This window comes from Triticum dicoccoides, chromosome 5A (genome assembly GCF_002162155.2).
Source record: "Triticum dicoccoides isolate Atlit2015 ecotype Zavitan chromosome 5A, WEW_v2.0, whole genome shotgun sequence".
NCBI lineage: Eukaryota > Viridiplantae > Streptophyta > Magnoliopsida > Poales > Poaceae > Triticum > Triticum dicoccoides.
The window spans coordinates 537769691-537789335 of NC_041388.1; the positions used below are offsets into that span (position 1 = coordinate 537769691).

A 19645-nucleotide genomic window follows, 5' to 3' on the forward strand; every position below is an offset into this window, starting at 1 on the left:
ATGGAGCCGCGGGCGCAAGGGGGCGCCGAGTTAGTCGTGGGCGCAGTGGTGTCGAAGTAGTGGTGCACCAGGACGGAGATGATGTTGACGACGCGTCGCGCCGGGGTTGCCAACCCTGGGGACACATCGTAGACGAAGGCACGCGTCGGTGTTGCCAGCACCGGGCATGTGTAGACGGACGAAGACGAAGTTGACGAAGCGCCGCGCCAGGCTTGCCGGGCCCGGGGACACGTCGTGGACGAAGGCACACGGCGGTGTTGCCAGCACCGGGCATGCGTAGACTGGGACCTGCACAAGCTGTACGCCATGTCGAAGAAGTCGGAAGGCCAGCAGAGAAGGACTCGACGACGGTTGCGGCGCCAATCGGCGCGGGGCCAATGTCGCACGCGGTTGTCGGAGTAGATGAAGCGGTCGGGGTAGATGACGGCGACGCTGGCGACGGGCTGGTGCTGGATGAAGACGAACGGGGTGGACGGGCGGCGGCGGCCGAAGAAGAGCGGCGGCGGCGGCCTGATGGCGGCAACAGCGGCTAGGTTATGAGTGCGGCGGCGATGCTCGAAGTAGGCGAAGAACCCTGACAGCGTGACGAAGACCGGCGCGGATGGTGGCGTTCCCACGCCAAGGGAGACAGCGCGGCGCATACCACGGGAGGTCGACGCGCGGTGACGGCGGAGTGGACCGCGGGCCGCGGCGCTACGGCCCGAAGGGGCGACGCAGCAGCGGTAGGCGGGTCGGGGCGACGGCGGGAAGACCTCGGGGCGGCGGCGGGGACCGCGGACTGCAACACTGTGGCCCGAAGGGGCGACACAACGGCGATCCGCGAGTCGGTGCAACCGCGGGGACGACAGCGTGGACCGCGTGCCACGCTCGCTACGGCCCGATGGGGCGACGCAGCGGCGGCGCGAGGGTCGATGCAGCCACGGGACGGCCTAGAGCGGACGTCGTCGGGGCAGCGGGGGACCGCGGGCCGCGGCACTACGGCCCGAAGGGGCAACGCAGCGGTGACGCGGGTCGGTGCAGCCGGGAGAAGAACCATGGGGCGGCGGCGCTGCGGCCCGACGGGGCGGCGCAGCGTCAACCCGATGCTCAATCGGTGGAGAGGCGCACTGAAGTCGGGGACGATCTTCACGGGACCTGGGGAGGCGCGCGTAACCGACGGGCCAGGTCGGTCGCGCGGCGTAGATGAGGCGGATCGTGGCGGCGAGCGGGTGATCAAGCCGATCGCGCGCGAGGTCGGGGACGCCGCTCGATGGAGGCGTGGTGGCGGCGGAGTCCGAGATGAAGCCGGCGGCGGCGGGCGGCAGGGCGGCTATAATTGGCCGCCGCATGGCGCGAGGCCGCCGGGTCGGGGTGATGCAGGAGTCCCGGTCGGAGCATGGCGGTGACGGCCGGCGCAGGGCGACGGGCGGACCGACGCGCGGACGACGGCTGGCCCTGACGGGCCGCCTCGGCGCGCGTGGCCGTCGGGTCGGAGGAGAGGCCGGGGGGTCGTGTCGGGGTGGGAGTAGAGGTGCTCGGGGTCGACGGCGGCGGTGGGCGACGCAAACCGGATCACATAGACCGGAAAACCAAAAAGTAGACGCCGATCAAAGCGACTGGCGAGAGAGAGAAAACCCGGATCAACGGATCGGGAAAAAAGACTCTCTAGGGCAGACGGCCAACACGGCCGGCGGACGAACCCTAGGTACGGGCGGCGCGGCCCCCGGCGGCGGTCATGGAGGCTGACCGTCCCGGGGGCGGCGCGTAGGTGCGGAAGCGGCGGCGGCTAGGGTTTAGGATCGACTTGCGATAGATACCATGTTGAAGGGAGAGAGAGGTTTGGTGGAATTGTTCGTTGTATTGCTTGAGTCTCGTGGGCATATATATAGGAGTACATGATCATCTTGGAGTACAAGGCAAGCCGGAATATTTCCTAGTCTATCTCCTCTTTCCTAATACAATCACGTTACTCAACAAATAGACAAGATGGAGGAGTTGGCTTGGAGTTGCAAGATCCAACGGCCACCTGCAGCACCTGTGCGATGACGGAGTTGAAGAGGATGTCCATGAAGTCGTATCATGACGGGCTTGGCCAACGCAGAGAAGAAGGTCTGCTCGGCAGCGCCAGCCTCGCGCCAGAGCTGTTCGATCTTGAGGACCGACTTCTCCGACTCGGCCAATTCCTAGGACGTGCAGAGACACGACACCGCGGCGCTGAGCTCGCCGACGGCGCTCTCCACTGTTGCCTGCACGATGACGCTGGTCGGGTGGCCGGTGGTGTCCGGGGACGGCGAGTTGATCTTGAACATAGGGGCTGGGCTTTCCATCGTCACGTCGTTCTCGGCACCGTGGGAGTCGCCGGCGTGGTGGGCGGGCTCTGCTCTCGCTAGTAGCGATGAGGTGCTCGACCTGCGGGCAACTCCACGGACGGGCGTGGACCTGCATATGATAAGGCGAGAGAAGGGGTGCTGCACGATTGGATCGAGGCCAGGATCGGAAGGGCGTGGACGCGTTTGTTAGTTTTGGCATTATGATTTGGTGTGGCAGTTTTGCAATCTGTCACACGGTTGCCACATACATATTTCGTAATTACTAATGCATCTGGAGATACTCAATCATGTCCCAGTTTGATGCAATTGCAATGTCTGAGCGCCGCTCCATCCGGAACCAGGCGACGGCCGGCGATGCCAATGATGCTCTCCCCCGAGACGTCCTCGCCAGCGTCCTGCTCCGCCTCCAGGCGAGCGACCTCCGCCGCTTCCGCCGCGTCTGCAAGGAGGGGCGCGACGTCATCTCCGACCCTACCTTCATCGATGCGCACATGGTCCACGGACCGCAGGCCCTGACCCACACCATCGTGTTCTTTCCCGGACATAGCCGAGTCCATGATGCCCAAGACTCGGACGGCGGCAGCGGGTTCCTCTTCGACGAGCAGTGGCGACTCACGGCCACGTTCACCGCCGGCAGGTCGGCGGACATGGTAGGCACTTGCAAGGGCCTGCTCTGCTTCCTAGACCGCGGCCAGGGCTCCATCACCGTGGTGGAGCCCTTCACGGGCGAGTCGCTCGCCCTGCCTTTGCCGCCGGAAACGCCGCGGAGGCACAAGCCCGACGCCTACTGCTTCGGCTTCGACGCCGGTTCGAGGCGATACAAGATCGTTCACATGGGATTCCAGGATAGCTCCGCGGAGCAAGCAGTGCACGTGTGCACGGTCGGAGGCCGCGGGGACTGGAGGAGCGTGCACGTCGCCGGCGGAGCAGACGGCGAGCCCCACCGTGGCCCCGCGTGCGCCGACGGAGCGGTGTACTGGTCCGTGGAAGGGGAGGAGCGGGAAACGAGGAGCGCGCGCCTCGACCTGGCGACGGAGGAGGTGACGTGGGAGGCGTGGGACTGTATCCGGAACCCGATGACGCCGGCGCTGAGCGCGACGACAGGATGGGACGCACAGGTGGGCGTGATGACCTTCATGCCGCGGCTGTTCTTGTACTGGGACGCGTTGTTCATCGGAGACGGCGGCCGCTGCTTTGTGCACGGGCTCGTGAAGCTGCCTTCCCTGCGGCGCCCCTAGCTGGGGCAGTCGTTGCAACGGGGGCACCTCCTGCTGGAGGACCGTGGCGACGGCGGCATGTACGCTCACCCAATTGCGCCGTTGAGGAATGGTGTGGGCTTGGGGAAGCTGCTGCTCAAGATAGGCAGGGAGGAGGAGCCGGCCATGGCCAAGAGCTCGTCGAGCAGCCAGCACGCTGACAGGACTCCCGGGTTGTTCAGCGCGGTCCCGTTCAGCCAGGAGCCGTCGGCCCGAGTAAGACGAGCGCCACACGAACCAGACAATGCAAGAACGTTTTGCTATGCCCCGACGGTGTCTCCTGCTCCCTTGGCACACTACTTCGGCAAGCTCTGACTGAGGCTTGCACAAACTACAATCAAGGCAGAAACCAGTGGCTTAATTATTGTATATATTTCTCTTTGATTTATGTCATTATCCCTTGATCCATCTTAACTAATGAGTTTGATTCTGGAAACCACCACTTAAATACTCCAAGCAACAACAAGATAATGCAATTCTTACAATTATCCCTCGACACATCTGAGCAACAGAAAGATAATGCAATTCTTACAATTACCATCACTCCAGAAATTCTACTATAGTAGCCCTAAGCAACACAGTAACACCAACCACAGGCACGCGTTCAACAGGTTTGGCATGATTTTGTTGGCCAAACAAATTGGATATTAAGCTGCACATCAATTGAACAAAGGAACTGCTAAGACTATAACACATCAATCCTGAGAGCGTCCATCAGAAATTTCCAGGGTGCAAGCAATGAATAGCTCCAGCCGATACTACTTCCCTTAATCTACTACATGCTTCAAGGAGAAAGGGGACACTTCTGCTTCAGATGTGTGACCTTCTCCAGCCGCTTCATATCACATCTACTCACTCAGGTTGCATCCGCGGATGTAAGGGTGGTCGTACTTTATATACCTTGTCCAGTATGGTCGGTACTTGGTCATTGCCAGCTCCAGCCATGGCTTCATGTTCCCATTGTAGTGAGCGACAGCAGCATTGTCTATCTCTGAGCGGTCGATGCTTGGGTTGTATCCTAGTCCAAGGACATGCCACGATTTATCCAGGGGATGCGTCAGCTTGTAGAACGTCATGAGCCCAGGTGGAAGTGTCCCGAGCTTCCAAAGAACCCTGTCTTCATTCTAACAGAAGAAAACGGTAGGATAATGTGAGATATGATGCATTTGAACAATGATATGAAATCCTACGGTGATGTTACTAATCTCACCATGGTTTGCCACTTGTGGTAGATCCCGGTAATATCTTTGTTCTTCCACTGCTTGAGATCAAAGATGTTCATCCCATAAGCCCAACCACAAGCATTAGGGTCAAAGTTCCGAGCAATGTGTGGATTTGAGAAGTTAAGATACTTGTCAAAACGGTGGAAACTCTCTCCACAGGTAAACACTGCACCATTAACCATTCCGTTTAGATCAACATCCCACAATCCTGTCAAATCTTTCTGCACAACTATGTCATCATCGAGGAAAAGTATCTTATCCAACTTTGGATAGATCTCCGGGAGATAAAATCTCAAGTGGTTCAGCATGGAAAGGTACTTGGGGTTACGGTACTTTAGGTTTGAAGAACCTGCTGAAAGAGTGGTGGGACGATCAGCCTTGAAATAAAACTCTTTCATGGCAGCAGACTCCAGTTGACGTAAAACAGGACAGTACGATGAGTTCAACCACTTAAACTCATCCACATTCTCAACATGGATAGTGGCCTTGCCAGGTGGGTTCAGCAAAAACCACATGTTCATGGCTCCAAAGTTCAACTTATCAGTCACAAGATGGAAAACATGTTTCTCAGGCTCCTGAAAAAGTCATATCGACCATTATCGTTAGAAACAGCTATCATACAAGAGTGCATTGATAGGAGAATCTTGAAAATTACCTTGGCATTCATGATGGTTGAGTTTACAACAACAGAGGCAGCCAAGACATTGTCCGAGAAAAGTGCATAGTGGTAGAGCTCTGGATTTTCCAAGTTTTCACTCCTCGGGAACTTCCGTTTCTCCACAGGAAGGAGATAGTAATCTATTGTTAAGCGCATAGACAAGCAGTGAATGCTGTTTGGAATCGTCTTTGCAGCCAACTGGCTGAGAAATGTGCTCTGCTTCTTCAAGCTCCTGACCTGTTCATCTGCTGACTGAAGCATTGCCCTTAGTCTCTGACTTATCACCTTGCAATCATACAATTCTTCTCTGGCCTTGGTTAAAACTTGACCCATCGCTCTCATTCTATCAGGTGCACTGTAAAGTAGCATATTTGTGAAAAGAGAGGAACAAGGTAACTGAGTAAGAAATAAGCAATAATACTTTCGACACAGCACACCTGCGATGAAGGTCAGCATCTGCAGTAGCCTCTCCTACGGCCCGATGGCTTTCCTTGATTCGGCTCTGCAGTTCTTGATAAAGACCATGCTTGTTCTTTGATTTTGCAAGCACAGAGTAAACACGAGCCATAATAATTTGGTCCCTCATCAACCTGACTGTTGAATCTGAGTTCTCATTCTCATTCTCTTTTCTCCATATGCTGTATTTCCCAAGGACAGCAGAATCTACAACCTTCGATCGCTCAATAGCCGCATTCTCCAGCTTAACAAGCGCTTCATCATCTTTCCGTACCAAATCCATTGCCCTCTTTTCCCGCCTTATCTCCCGTAGTTTCTGTATCAACCAAATAGTACCAAGACGTCATATGAAAGATTTATATCAAGTTATCAACAGAGACAAGAATGTATTAACATAGTATATACCAGTTACTTACCCTTCGAGCTATTTTTGCTGCTGTATCAACTTGATGTCCATCTGCATGGACAATAACTTTATTATCTACTACCTAGTCAAATTATGTAAATGAATAACTTGGAGAAGAAAAAACAATTATATCTATACCTGAACCATCCTTGGGTGCTTTATATATTAGAGGTACATGTTCTGCAGAACTGTTTTGAGTTTTTGCCTTGTCGTCAACAACCAAATTAGTATTCATCTTGTGATCAACTAGATCATCAGTTTTCCAAGAAGGAGAGGGATGATCCCTAAAGAAGTCAAGATTCAGAGTGCCTGTTTCTTGTTGACTAGCAGCTATAGCATCGATTACCTGAAGATCAATAAATTGGATGACTATAAGTACAGAGGAATTGAAGAAACTTGAGGTTTCATATGTTGAACAGCATAACAGTTCGAACAAGATAGTCTAAACTAAGTACAGCCTCATAAAACAGAAATATAGAATTGAAAGATGGGCATGTACACTACTAACTGCAAGATGTTCTGACCTCCTTAGACAAAACAGATTTCAGATTGTTTGTTGCCAGTTGCTCTTGCGAATCTGTTTCCTGCAAGACAGGCTTCAATGTGAGACGAATCGTAGAAAGTAAGGCTGGTAAAATAAATTTGACTCCCTTTTAGAATGGGTAAATACCTGGTTACCATCAGCACCCTTGGGATCTGCAAATGAACAAAATATGCCATCACTTATTTATCTTGAGTTAATAAAATGTTGCTATCAAACATTACAACAAAACATTGTTCGCAAATACTAACAGCTAACAACAAAAAAGGCAAGTAAGGTTTTAGCCGATGATAAAGCAAAAGACAACTCGTCATGCTTAAGACGATTTCATCCCATCATGGTTCAGTTTGCACGGATAAGTATAGGTTTGATTTGTTATCACTACTACTATGCCATGGGTATGCAGTATGGCTTCTCCTAACAGCAGCCATACATCCAACCTACGATTGACATAAAACCTGGCACCAAGTGAGGAAAACAGGAGAAGGATATCCAGATCTCTTGAATCAGAAGGTCCACTGCCTCTCACAGGTTCGTGATCATTCGCAGTTCCGTCTATTACCTTTTGGTTTTACAACCGAGCAACACGTTGCAGCTACGATTCCCATCCAACCCTAGCAGTGCCCAGAGGCTGAGGCCAAACCACATGAATTGCTGAATAACAATCCTGAACCACACAAATCAAATCTACACGGCGGACTCCACTCTCGCGGTACCCTCGCCAAATCAAACCCGCAGAAGCGCATCAAACTCGCAGCCCAAGCGAATCCGAGCGCGGATAGACCAACCTAGGTGCAGCGGGAGCCGAAATTAAGAATCGATGGCGCCTCGTACGAAATCCATGGCATAGGAAGCGGGGTTTCTCTAACAAAAGTGTCCTAGGGAGTGAGGCGGGGGCGAACCGGACGCGACGTGGACGTGGCCGCCGCTGCGCACGACGAAGAAGATCGACGGCGCGAGGACGAAGAGGAAGACGAGGACCACCACCGGCGGCAGCGCGCCGGAGCCGCGCCTCGCTCCGCCGCCGCCGCCAGCGCCCGCGGAGGAGTACGGGAGCCGCTTCGGGGACGCCATCTCCGGCCACGCGTCGTGGGCGGAGGGGGAGGGCCCTGGTCCGATCCGGTCGGAGTGCGGCGGCCTGGCGGCGAGGGGCTCGCCGTGCGCGCGCCCCCTTTCCCCCCTTCTCTCGCCCTCGCCTGCGGGGGAGTGTGGGGAGTGGCGTGGGGTAGCCACGAATGGTAAGGGAGGAATTCAGGAAAGATCGCGTATCGCTTTGGTTTGGTCTTGGGTACTGCGGTATCTGGGCCCACGCGATCGAAGCCCATATCGGACGTGTGGGCCGGTTGGTTGGTGCCTTACTGATGGGCTTACACAATCGAAGCCCACGACGGACGTGTGGGCCGGTCGGTGCCTTATTGATGGGTCTACGACGGATGTGTGGGCCTGTTGGCGCCTTAAATTCTTAGATTTTATTCACGAGTGTGGGTGCAAATGAGGTCAACTAGGTGCTGGATATTTATTGTCAAGCGACGGGGCAACGAATCAACTATGGAAAATCTTGAGGACGGGGCGTCGACCCGTTGGTTGTGCTGCTGGAGTTACAGCCAGCCCGCCCGGGTTCGAGCCTCGGCTCTGACTCGCAACGCTCGCGGAGTTTCTCTTATAAAAAAGCCAACAAGGCTTAGCCCTTGGGTTGGTCTCATTTTTTACTATGGCAAATCTTTCATCTTCTTCAACAAAGGGATTCCAGAAAATATTCGAGCTGAAATCAAAGGTTTGATCCAAGTACCCAACGAAACACTGAATGAGAAATATTTGGGAATGTCATCGGATGTGGGATCACCAAAAAGTGGTGCTTTCAAGTTTTTGAAGATCATTTATGGAGCAAAATTCAAGGCTGGATTAAAAAACTTATCCACTATGGGGAAAAAAGTCTCGGTTAAATCTGTGGCGCAAGTGGTGCCAGTCTTTTCCATGTCCTGCTTCAGGCTTCCTAGGGGTCTGCGTGAGTACTTAAACATGTCGATAAGGAAATTCGGGTAGGACCGTAAAGATGGCCATCGAAAGTCAATCTGGGTCTTGTGGAAGGATATGACACAACCCAAAGCGATGGGTGGTTTGGGATTCAAGGATTTCGAATTGTTTAATTTCGCAATGCTTGCTAAGCAAGGCTGGCAAATCCTCCAACAACCTGAGTCCCTCGGTGCTCGCATTCTTAAAAGTGTCTACTTCCCAACGTCGCCTATATTGCATGCAAACATCACTATGATACGTCTTCAATGTATCTATAATTTTTGATTGTTCTATGATATTATATTATCCATCTTGGATGCTTTATATGCATGCATATGCTATTTTATATGATTTTTAGGACTAACCTATTAACCTAGAGCCCAGTGTCAGTTTTTTGTTTTTTTCCTTGTTTTTGAGTTTCGCAGAAAAGGAATATCAAATGGAGTCCAATTGAGCTGAAAATCTACGGTGATTTTTTATGGACCAGAAGAAGCCCCCGAAGCAACAGAGTTGGGCCAGAAGAGCCACGAGGCCTCCACAAGGGTGGAGGGCGTGCCCTCCGTCCTTGTGGTTGACTCGTGGACCCTCCCTGACTTGTTCTCGACGTCAAAAATTCCTATAAATATAGAAACCCCTAGAAATAAATCTAGATCGGTAGTCCCACTGCCGCAAGCCTCTGTAGCCACCAAAAATCAATTGAGACCCTCTTCCGGCACCTTGCCAGTGAGGGAAAGCATCATCGGTGGCCATCTTCGTCATCCCGGCGCTCTCCATGACGAGGAGGGAGTAGTTCACCCTCGGGGCTAAGGGTATGTACCAGTAGCTATGTGTTTGATCTCTCTCTCTCTCTCTCGTGTTCTTGATTTGGCACGATCTTGATGTACCACGAGCTTTGCTATTATAGTTGGATCTTATGATGTTTCTCCCCCTCTACCTTCTTGTAATGGATTGAGTTTTCCCTTTAAAGTTATCTTATCGGATTGAGTCTTTAAGGATTTGAGAACACTTGATGTATGTCTTGCATGTGCTTATCTGTGGTGCCAATGGGATATTCACGTGATCTACTTGATGTATGTTTTGGTGATCAACTTGCGGGTCATGTGACCTTGTGAACTTATGCATAGGGGTTGGCACACGTTTTCGTCTTGACTCTCCGGTAAAAAGTTCGGGGCACTCTTTGAAGTTCTTTGTGTTGGTTTGAATATATGAATCTGAGATTGTGTGATGCATATCATAGAATCAAACCCGCGGATACTTGTGGTGACATTGGAGTATCTAGGTGACATTAGGGTTTTGGTTGATGTGTGTATTAAGGTGTTATTGTAGTACGAACTCTAGGGTTGTTTGTGACACTTATAGGAATAGCCCAATAGATCGATCAGAAAGAATAACGTTGAGGTGGTTTCGTACCCTACAATAATCTCTTCGCTAACTCTCCGCTATTAGTGACTTTGGAGTGACTCTTTGTTGCATGTTGAGGGATTGTTATATGATCCAATTATGTTATCATTGTTTAGAGAAGTTTCACTAGTGAAAGTATGAACCCTAGGCCTTGTTTCGAAGCATTGCAATACCGTTTACACTCACTTTTGTTACTAGTTACCTTGCTGTTTTTATATTTTTAAATTACAAAAACCTTTATCTACCATCCATATTGCACTTGTATCACCATCTCTTCGCCGAACTAGTGCACCTATACAATATACCATTGTATTGGGTGTGTCGGGGACACAAGAGACTCTTTGTTATTTGGTTGCGGGTTGTTTGAGAGAGACCATCTTCATCCTACGCCTCCGAAGGATTGATAAACCTTGGTTCATCCACTTGAGGAAAATTTGCTACTGTTCTACAAACCTCTACACTTGGAGGCCCAACAACGTCTACAAGAAGAAGGTTGCATAGTAGACATCATTGGGCCTCACCCAAGTCAAATATGAAGGTCCATCATGGAAGGCATTGAAGTTCTAAAACAAGCACTCATTAAGCGCATATGCAACGGAGCTTCCACGGATGTATGGATGGATAATTGGATCCCCGGAGACGAGATGATGCGCCCCTATGGCAGCAAGGTGCGGTAACCCCAGATATTAGCGTCGGACTTCATTGACTCCACGACGGCCACGTGGGATATACAGAGAGTCGAGGAAATTTTTCTGCCCATTGATGTTCCAGCTATCATGGTGATCCCCATATGTACGAGGAATATCAACAATTATTGGGCATGGAATCTTGAGAGAAACGACTCTTTCCCGGTCTGCTCGGCCTATAGAATGCTGGTGACGAGGCGGCAGCGGAGAGAAGCATGGCTAGATGGCACTTCGGGTTCTTCCAGTTCATGTAGGGACGAGAAATCAGGGAAGCTATTATGGAACACTCATGTTCCCAGCCAAGATAAGAGTGTTTCTGTGGCGTTTGTCGAAGCATTCGTTGCCTACTGAGAACGTAAGGGCACAAGTTCTGTCTGGAGTATAAATCTTTTGCATTTCCAAATGAGGGGGAATATATTATGACATCGGTTTTTTGTCCTGTAGTGCATACATGCATGTGCACATGAGGAGAAAGTTGGAGGTTTTTTGTCCATTTTTATGCCTTGATAATTTTAGGTGTAAACAACTTGATAACTTATGTACCACAACCGTGATAATTTACGTAGACCAGACATGATAACTTTTGGCCCAAAAAGTCACTGAAACATAAAAACACGGATCTAGTTACGAAGGTCTTATCACAATGCTCCCCAAGAAGCCACTAGGGCCACCGTATTCTCCTCACGCCCTCACACAATGCGAGATGTCGTGACTCCACTATTGGTGCCCTTGAAGGCGGCGACCGAACCTTTACAAACAAGGTTGGGGCTCTCTCCACAACTTAATTGGAGGCTCCCAACGAAACCATGAAGCTTCACCACAATGGAATATGGCTCCGAGGTGACCTCAACCGTCTAGGGTGCTCAAACACCCAAGAGTAACAAAATCCACACAAGAAAGTATGGGGGAAGCAAATATCCTTTGGTGGAAGTGTAGATCTAGGTCTCCTCCTTCAATCCCTAGCAAATCAACAAGTTTGAGTGGCTAGAGAGAGATCGGGCAAGAGAGCTTGAGGTGCATTAATGGTGGAGTGAGAGAGGTCAAAGGTCAGAGTGGTAGGTAGGAGAAGCACCCTTATATAGCAACCCTAAAATTTCAGCCGTTACAGCGTTTTTAGCACTGCAGCGGTACAACCGGTCCTTGTCCCGGTACAACCGGGACTCACGGTGTATCTGCAGAACCCTACCAGGCGGTACAACCAGGCCAGCAGGCGGTAGTACCGGTTAAGAAAATAATTGGATGATGTCTACTACACAACCTTCTTCCTGTAGACATTGTTGGGCCTCCAAATGTAGAGGTTTGTAGGACAGTAGCAAATTTCCCTCAAGTGGATGGCCTAAGGTTTATCAATCCGTAGGAGGTGTAGGATGAAGATGGTCTCTCTCAAGCAACCCTGCAACCAAATAACAAAGAGTCTCTTGTGTCCCCAACACACCCAATACAATGGTAAATTGTATAGGTGCACTAGTTCAGCGAAGAAATGGTGATACAAGTGGTATATAGATGGTAGATAAAGGTATTTGTAATCTGAAATTATAAAAACAGCAAGGTAACAAGTGATAAAAGTGAGCATAAACGGTATTGCAATGTGTGGAAATAAGGCCTAGGGTTCATACTTTCGCTAGTGTAAGTTCCCTCAACAATACTAACATAATTGGATCATAAAACTATCCCTCAACATGCAACAAAGAGTCACTCCAAAGTCACTAATAGCAGAGAACGAACGAAGAGATTATGGTAGGGTACGAAACCACCTCAAAGTTATTCTTTCCAATCAATCTGTTGGGCTATTCCTATAAGTGTCACAAACAGCCCTAGAGTTCATACTAGAATAACACCTTAAGACACAAATCAACCAAAACCCTAATGTCACCTAGATACTCCAATGTCACCTCAAGTATCTGTGGGCATGATTATACGATATGCATCACACAATCTCAGATTCATCTATTCAACCAACACATAGGACCTCAAAGAGTGCCCCAAAGTTCCTACCGGAGAATCACGACGAAAACGTGTGCCAACCCCTATGCATAGGTTCATGGGTGGAAACCGCAAGTTGATCACCAAAACATACATCAAGTGAATCACGTGGTATCCCATTGTCACCACAGATACGCACGACAAGACATACATCAAGTGTTCTCAAATCTTTAAAGACTCAATCCGATAAGATAACTTCAAAGGGGAAACTCAATTTATTACAAGAGAGAAGAGGGGGAGGAGAAACATCATATGATCCAACTATAATAGCAAAGTTCGCGATACATCAAGATCGTATCACCTCAAGAACACGAGAGAGAGAGAGAGAGAGATCAAACACATAGCTACTGGTACATACCCTCAGCCCCGAGGGAGAACTACCCCTCCTCATCATGGAGAGCATCGGGATGATGAAGATGGCCACCGGAGAAGGATTCCCCCTCCAGCAGGGTGCCGAAACGGGTCTAGATTGGTTTTCGGTGGCTACGAAGGCTTCTGGCGGCGGAACTCCCGATCTATTCTGCTCTCCGATGTTTTGGGGTATATGGAGATATATAGGCGGAAGAAGTACGTCAGGGGGGGCACGAGGGGCTCACGAGGGTGGAGGGCGCGCTCAGGGGGTGGGCGCCCCCCCTGCCTCGTGACCTCCTCGTAGGTTCCCCAACGTGCACTCCAAGTCTTCTGGGCTTCTTTCCTTCCAAAAATGAGTTCCGTGAAGTTTCAGGTCAATTGGACTCCGTTTGATTTTCCTTTTCTTTGAAACCCTAAAACAGGGTAAAAACAGAAAACTGGCACTGGGCTCTGGGTTAATAGGTTAGTCCCAAAAAATGATATAAAAGTGTATAATAAAGCCCATAAACATTCAAAACAGTAGATAATATAGCATGGAGCAATCAAAAATTATAGATACGTTGGAGATGTATCAGCATCCCCAAGCTTTATTCCTGCTCGTCCTCGAGTAGGTAAATGATAAAAACAGAATTTTTGATGCGGAGTGCTACTTGGCATAATTCCAATGTAATTCTTCTTAATTGCGGTATGAATATTCAGATCCGAAAGATTCAAGACAAAAGTTCATATTGACATAAAAATAATAATACTTCAAGCATACTACTAAGCTATTATGTCTTCTCAAAATAACATGGCCAAAGAAAGCTATCCCTACAAAATCATATAGTCTGGCTATGCTCTATCTTCACCACACAAAATATTTAAGTCATGCACAACCCCGATGACAAGCCAAGCAATTGTTTCATACTTTTGATGTTCTCAAACTTTTTCAATCTTCACGCAATACATGAGCGTGAGCCATGGACATAGCACTATAGGTGGAATAGAATGGTGGTTGTGGAGAAGACAAAAAGGGAGAAGATAGTCTCACATCAACTAGGCGTATCAACGGGCTATGGAGATGCCCATCAATAGATATCAATGTGAGTGAGTAGGGATTGCCATGCAACGGATGCACTAGAGCTATAAGTATATGAAAGCTCAAAAAGAAACTAAGTGGGTGTGCATCCAACTCGCTTGCTCACGAAGACCTAGGGCATTTTGAGGAAACCCATCATTGGAATATACAAGCCGAGTTCTATAATGAAAGATTCCCACTAGTATATAAAAGTGACAACATAGGAGACTCTCTATCATGAAGATCATGGTGCTACTTTGAAGCACAAGTGTGGTAAAAGGATAGTAGCATTGTCCCTTCTCTCTTTTTCTCTCATTTTTTATTTTATTTTTAATTTTTTTTATTTGGGCCTTCTCTTTTTTTATGGACTCTTTTATCCCTTTTTTATTTGGGCTTCTTTGACCTCTTTTATTTATTTATTTCCGTCCGGAGTCTCATCCCGACTTGTGGGGGAATCATAGTCTCCATCATCCTTTCCTCACTGGGACAATGCTCTAATAATGATGATCATCACACTTTTATTTACTTACAACTCAAGAATTACAACTCGATAGTTAGAACAAGATATGACTCTATATGAATGCCTCCGGCGGTGTACCGGGATGTGCAATGACTCATGAGTGACATGTATGAAAGAATTATGAATGGTGGGTTTGCCACAAATACGATGCCAACTACATGATCATGCAAAGCAATATGACAATGATGGAGCGTGTCATAATAAACGGAACGGTGGAAATTTGCATGGCAATATATCTCGGAATGGCTATGGAAATGCCATAATAGGTAGGTATGGTGGCTGTTTTGAGGAAGGTATATGGTGGGTTTATGGTACCGGCGAAAGTTGCGCAGTACTAGAGAGGCTAGCAATGGTGGAAGGGTGAGAGTGCGTATAATCCATGGACTCAACATTAGTCATAAAGAACTCATATACTTATTGCAAAAATCTACAAGTTATCAAAGCAAAGTATTACGCGCATGCTCCTAGGGGGATAGATTGGTAGGAAAAGACCATAGCTCGTCCCCGACCGCCACCCATAAGGAAGACAATCAATAAATAAATCATGCTCTGACTTCATCACATAACGGTTCACCATACATGCATGCTACGAGAATCATAAACTTCAACACAAGTATTTCTCAAATTCACAACTACGCAACTAGCATGACTCTAATATTACCATCCTCATATCTCAAAACAATCATCAAGCATCAAACTTCTCATAGTATTCAACACACTTATAAGAGAATTTTATTATTCTTCTTGTATACCTAGCATATTAGGATTATTTAAGAAAATTACCATGCTATTTAAGACTCTCAAAATAATCTAAGTGAAGCATGAGAGTTCATCTATTTCTTCAAAATAAAACTACCACCATGCTCTAAAAGATATAAGTGAATCACTAGAGCAAATGACAAACTACTCCGAAAGATTTAAGTGAAGATCAATGAGTAGTCGAATAATTATGCAACTATGTGAAGACTCTCTAACATTTAATAATTTCAGATTTTGGTATTCTATTCAAACAGCAAGCAAATCAAAATAAAATGACATTCTAAGAATGACAAACATCATGTGAAGAAGTAAAAACTTAGGATCAACCGATATTGACCGATAGTTGCTGAAGAAGAAAGGTGGGATGCCAACCGGGGCATCCCCAAGCTTAGACGCTTGAGACTTCTTGAAATATTATCTTGGGATGCCTTGGGCATCCCCAATCTTGAGCTTTTGTGTCTTCTTAATTCCTCTCATATCACGGTCTCCCTAAATCTCAAAAGTTTCATCCACACAAAACTCAACAAGGACTCGTGAGATAAGTTAGTATAAACCATTGCAAAAACCTTATCATACTCTACTGTAGCAAATCACTAAAAATTATTATTCAACATTGAATAATAAATTCCTCTGCATATTTAATAGTCCTATCCTCAAATAGAATCATTAAAGAAGCAAACATATGCAAACAATGCAAACATAACAGCAATCTGCCTAAACAGGATAGTCTGTAAAGAATGTTGCAACATCCATACTTCCCTAGCTCCAAAAATTATGAAATAAAATTCCAACTGTAGTAAATTTATCATATATTAATATTAAAAAGGTTTCAACATTTTATCACATTCTGAATTTTCTAGGGAATTATTGCAACAGCGGTAAACTTTCTGTTTTCAAACAGCAACGTGTATACTTGTAACATAGGCATAGTAAAGGCTATCAATGCCACTTTTATTGAAATAAAAGATGAAAAACATTGTTCTAAATAACATCAAGAAAATCCTAACAAAATAAATTGACGCTCCAAGCAAAACACATATCATGTGGCGAATAAAAATATAGCTCCAAGTAAAGTTACCGATGAACGAAGACGAAAGAGGGGATGCCTTCCGGGGCATCCCCAAGCTTAGGCTCTTGGCTATCCTTTAATATTACCTTGGAGTGCCTTGGGCATCCACAAGCTTAGGCTCTTGCCACTCCTTATTTCATAGTCCATCGAATCCTTACCCAAAACTTGAAAACTTCACAACACAAAACTTAACAGAAAACTCGTAAGCTCTGTTAGTATAAGAAAATAAATCACCACTTCAAGGTACTGTAATGAACTCATTCTTTATTTATATTGGTGTTAAACCTACTGTATTCCAACTTCTCTATGGTTTATAACTATTTTACTAGCCATAGATTCATCAAAATAAGTAAACAACACATGAAAAACAGAATCTGTCAAAAACAGAACAGTCTGTAATAATCTGGATCAAACGTATACTTATGGAACTCATAAAATTCTAAAATAAATTTCGGGACCTGAGGAATTTATCTATTAATCATCTGCAAAAAGAATTAACTAAATATCACTCTCCAAATAAAAATGGAAGCAATTCTCGTGAGCGCTAAAGTTTCTGTTTTTTACAGCATGATCAACAAGACTTTCCCAAAGTCTTCCCAAAGATTCTACTTGGCACAAACAGTAATTAAAAGCATAAAACCACATCTAAGCAGAGGCTAGATGAATTATTTATTACTAAACAGGAGCAAAAATCAAGGAACAAAAATAATATTGGGTTGCCTCCCAACAAGCGCTATCGTTTAACGCCCCTAGCTAGGCATGATGATTTCAACGATGCTCACATAAAAGATAAGAATTGTAACATAAAGAGAGCATGTTGAAGAATATGACTAGCACACTTAAGTCTAACCCACTTCCTATGCATGGGGATTTTGTGAGCAAACAACTTATGGGAACAATAATCAACTAGCATAGGAAGGTAAAACAAGCATAACGTCAAAACTTTAAGCACATAGAGAGGAAACTTGATATTCTTGCAATTCCTACAAGCATATATTCCACCCTCATAATAATTTTCAGTAGCATCATGAATGAATTCAAAAATATAACCAGCACCTAAAGCATTCTTTTCATGATCTACAAGCATAGAAAATTTATTACTCTCCACAGAAGCAAAATTCTTCTCATGAATAATAGTGGGAGCAAACTCAACAAAATAACTATCATGTGATTGAAAATTAAGATCAAGATGACAAGTTTCATGGTTATTATTGTTCTTTAAAGCATACATGTCATCAAAATAATCATCATAGATAGGAGGCATGCTTTCAACATAATAAATTTGCTCATCAAAACTTGGGGGACAAAAAATATCATCTTCATCAAACATAGCTTCCCCAGGCTTGTGGCTTTGCATATCATTAGCATCATGGATATTCAAGGAATTCATACTAACAACATTGCAATCATGCTCATCATTCAAATATTTAGTGCCAAACATTTTATAGATTTCTTCTTCTAGCACTTGATCACAATTATCCTTTCCATCATACTCACGAAAGATATTCAAAAGGTGAAGCGTATGAGACAAACTCAATTCCATTTTTTATAGTTTTCTTTTATAAACTAAACTAGTGATAAAAAAAGAAACTAAAAGACTCGATTGCAAGAACTAAAGATATACCTTCAAGCACTCACCTCCCCGGCAACGGCGCCAGAAAAGAGCTTGATGTCTACTACACAACCTTCTTCTTGTAGACATTGTTGGGCCTCCAAATGCAGAGGTTTGTAGGACAGTAGCAAATTTCCCTCAAGTGGATGGCCTAAGGTTTATCAATCCGTAGGAGGCGTAGGATGAAGATGGTCTCTCTCAAGCAACCCTGCAACCAAATAACAAAGAGTCTCTTGTGTCCCCAACACACCCAATACAATGGTAAATTGTATAGGTGCACTAGTTCGGCGAAGAGATGGTGATACAAGTGGTATATGGATGGTAGATAAAGGTATTTGTAATCTGAAATTATAAAAACAGCAAGGTAACAAGTGATAAAAGTGAGCGTAAACGGTATTGCAATGTGTGGAAATAAGGCCTAGGGTTCATACTTTCGCTAGTGTAAGTTCCCTCAACAATACTAACATAATTGGATCATAAAACTATCCCTCAGCATGCAACAAAGAGTCACTCCAAAGTCACTAATAGCGAGAATGAACGAAGAGATTATGGTAGGGTACGAAACCACCTCAAAGTTATTCTTTCCAATAAATTCGTTGGGCTATTCCTATAAGTGTCACAAACAGCCCTAGAGTTCGTACTAGAATAACACCTGAAGACACAAATCAACCAAAACCCTAATGTCACCTAGATACTCCAATGTCACCTCAAGTATCCGTGGGCATCATTATACGATATGCATCACACAATCTCAGATTCATCTATTCAACCAACACATAGGACCTCAAAGAGTGCCCCAAAGTTCCTACCGAAGAATCACGACGAAAATGTGTGCCAACCCCTATGCATAGGTTCATGGGCGGAACCCGCAAGTTGGATCACCAAAACATACATCAAGTGAATCACGTGGTATCCCATTGTCACCACAGATACGCACGGCAAGACATACATCAAGTGTTCTCAAATCTTTAAAGACTCAATCCGATAAGATAACTTCAAAGGGGAAACTCAATTCATTACAAGAGAGAAGAGGGGAGGAGAAACATCATAGGATCCAACTATAATAGCAAAGCTCGCGATACATCAAGATCGTATCACCTCAAGAACACGAGAGAGAGAGAGAGAGAGAGAGAGAGAGAGAGAGAGAGAGATCAAACACATAGCTACTGGTACATACCCTCAGCCCCGAGGGAGAACTACTCCCTCCTCGTCATGGAGAGCACCGGGATGATGAAGATGGCCACCGGAGAAGGATTCCCCCTCCGGCAAGGTGCCGGAACGGGTCTAGATTGGTTTTCGGTGGCTACGGAGGCTTTTGGCAGCGGAACTCCCGATCTATTCTGCT

The 19645-nt window shown here is 46.7% G+C and overlaps 1 protein-coding gene across 1 annotated transcript; it reads right to left on the minus strand.

Moving 5' to 3' along the window:
* Positions 1–4008: 4008 nt before the first annotated feature.
* Positions 4009–8063, minus strand: LOC119302595 (polygalacturonate 4-alpha-galacturonosyltransferase-like). Its single transcript, XM_037579630.1, has 9 exons — positions 7752–8063; positions 6979–7004; positions 6833–6892; positions 6447–6654; positions 6319–6359; positions 5884–6218; positions 5444–5801; positions 4776–5363; positions 4009–4689 (listed from the first exon to the last, which is right to left on the minus strand). Exons 1-9 carry the CDS (start codon positions 7921–7923, stop codon positions 4414–4416), a joined length of 2064 nt encoding a protein of 687 aa, XP_037435527.1. The 5' UTR covers positions 7924–8063; the 3' UTR covers positions 4009–4413.
* Positions 8064–19645: the final 11582 nt, after the last annotated feature.

Bases quoted from the DNA above. Each gene is read 5' to 3' on its own strand.
- LOC119302595 (XM_037579630.1), bottom strand. From the start codon at position 7,923: ATGGCGTCCCCGAAGCGGCTCCCGTACTCCTCCGCGGGCGCTGGCGGC. The intron at 6,360-6,446 runs GTATAGATATAA...TTGTCCATGCAG, and splicing joins AGCACCCAAGGATGGTTCAG to ATGGACATCAAGTTGATACA. The intron at 4,690-4,775 runs GTGAGATTAGTA...TTCTTCTGTTAG, and splicing joins ACCACAAGTGGCAAACCATG to AATGAAGACAGGGTTCTTTG.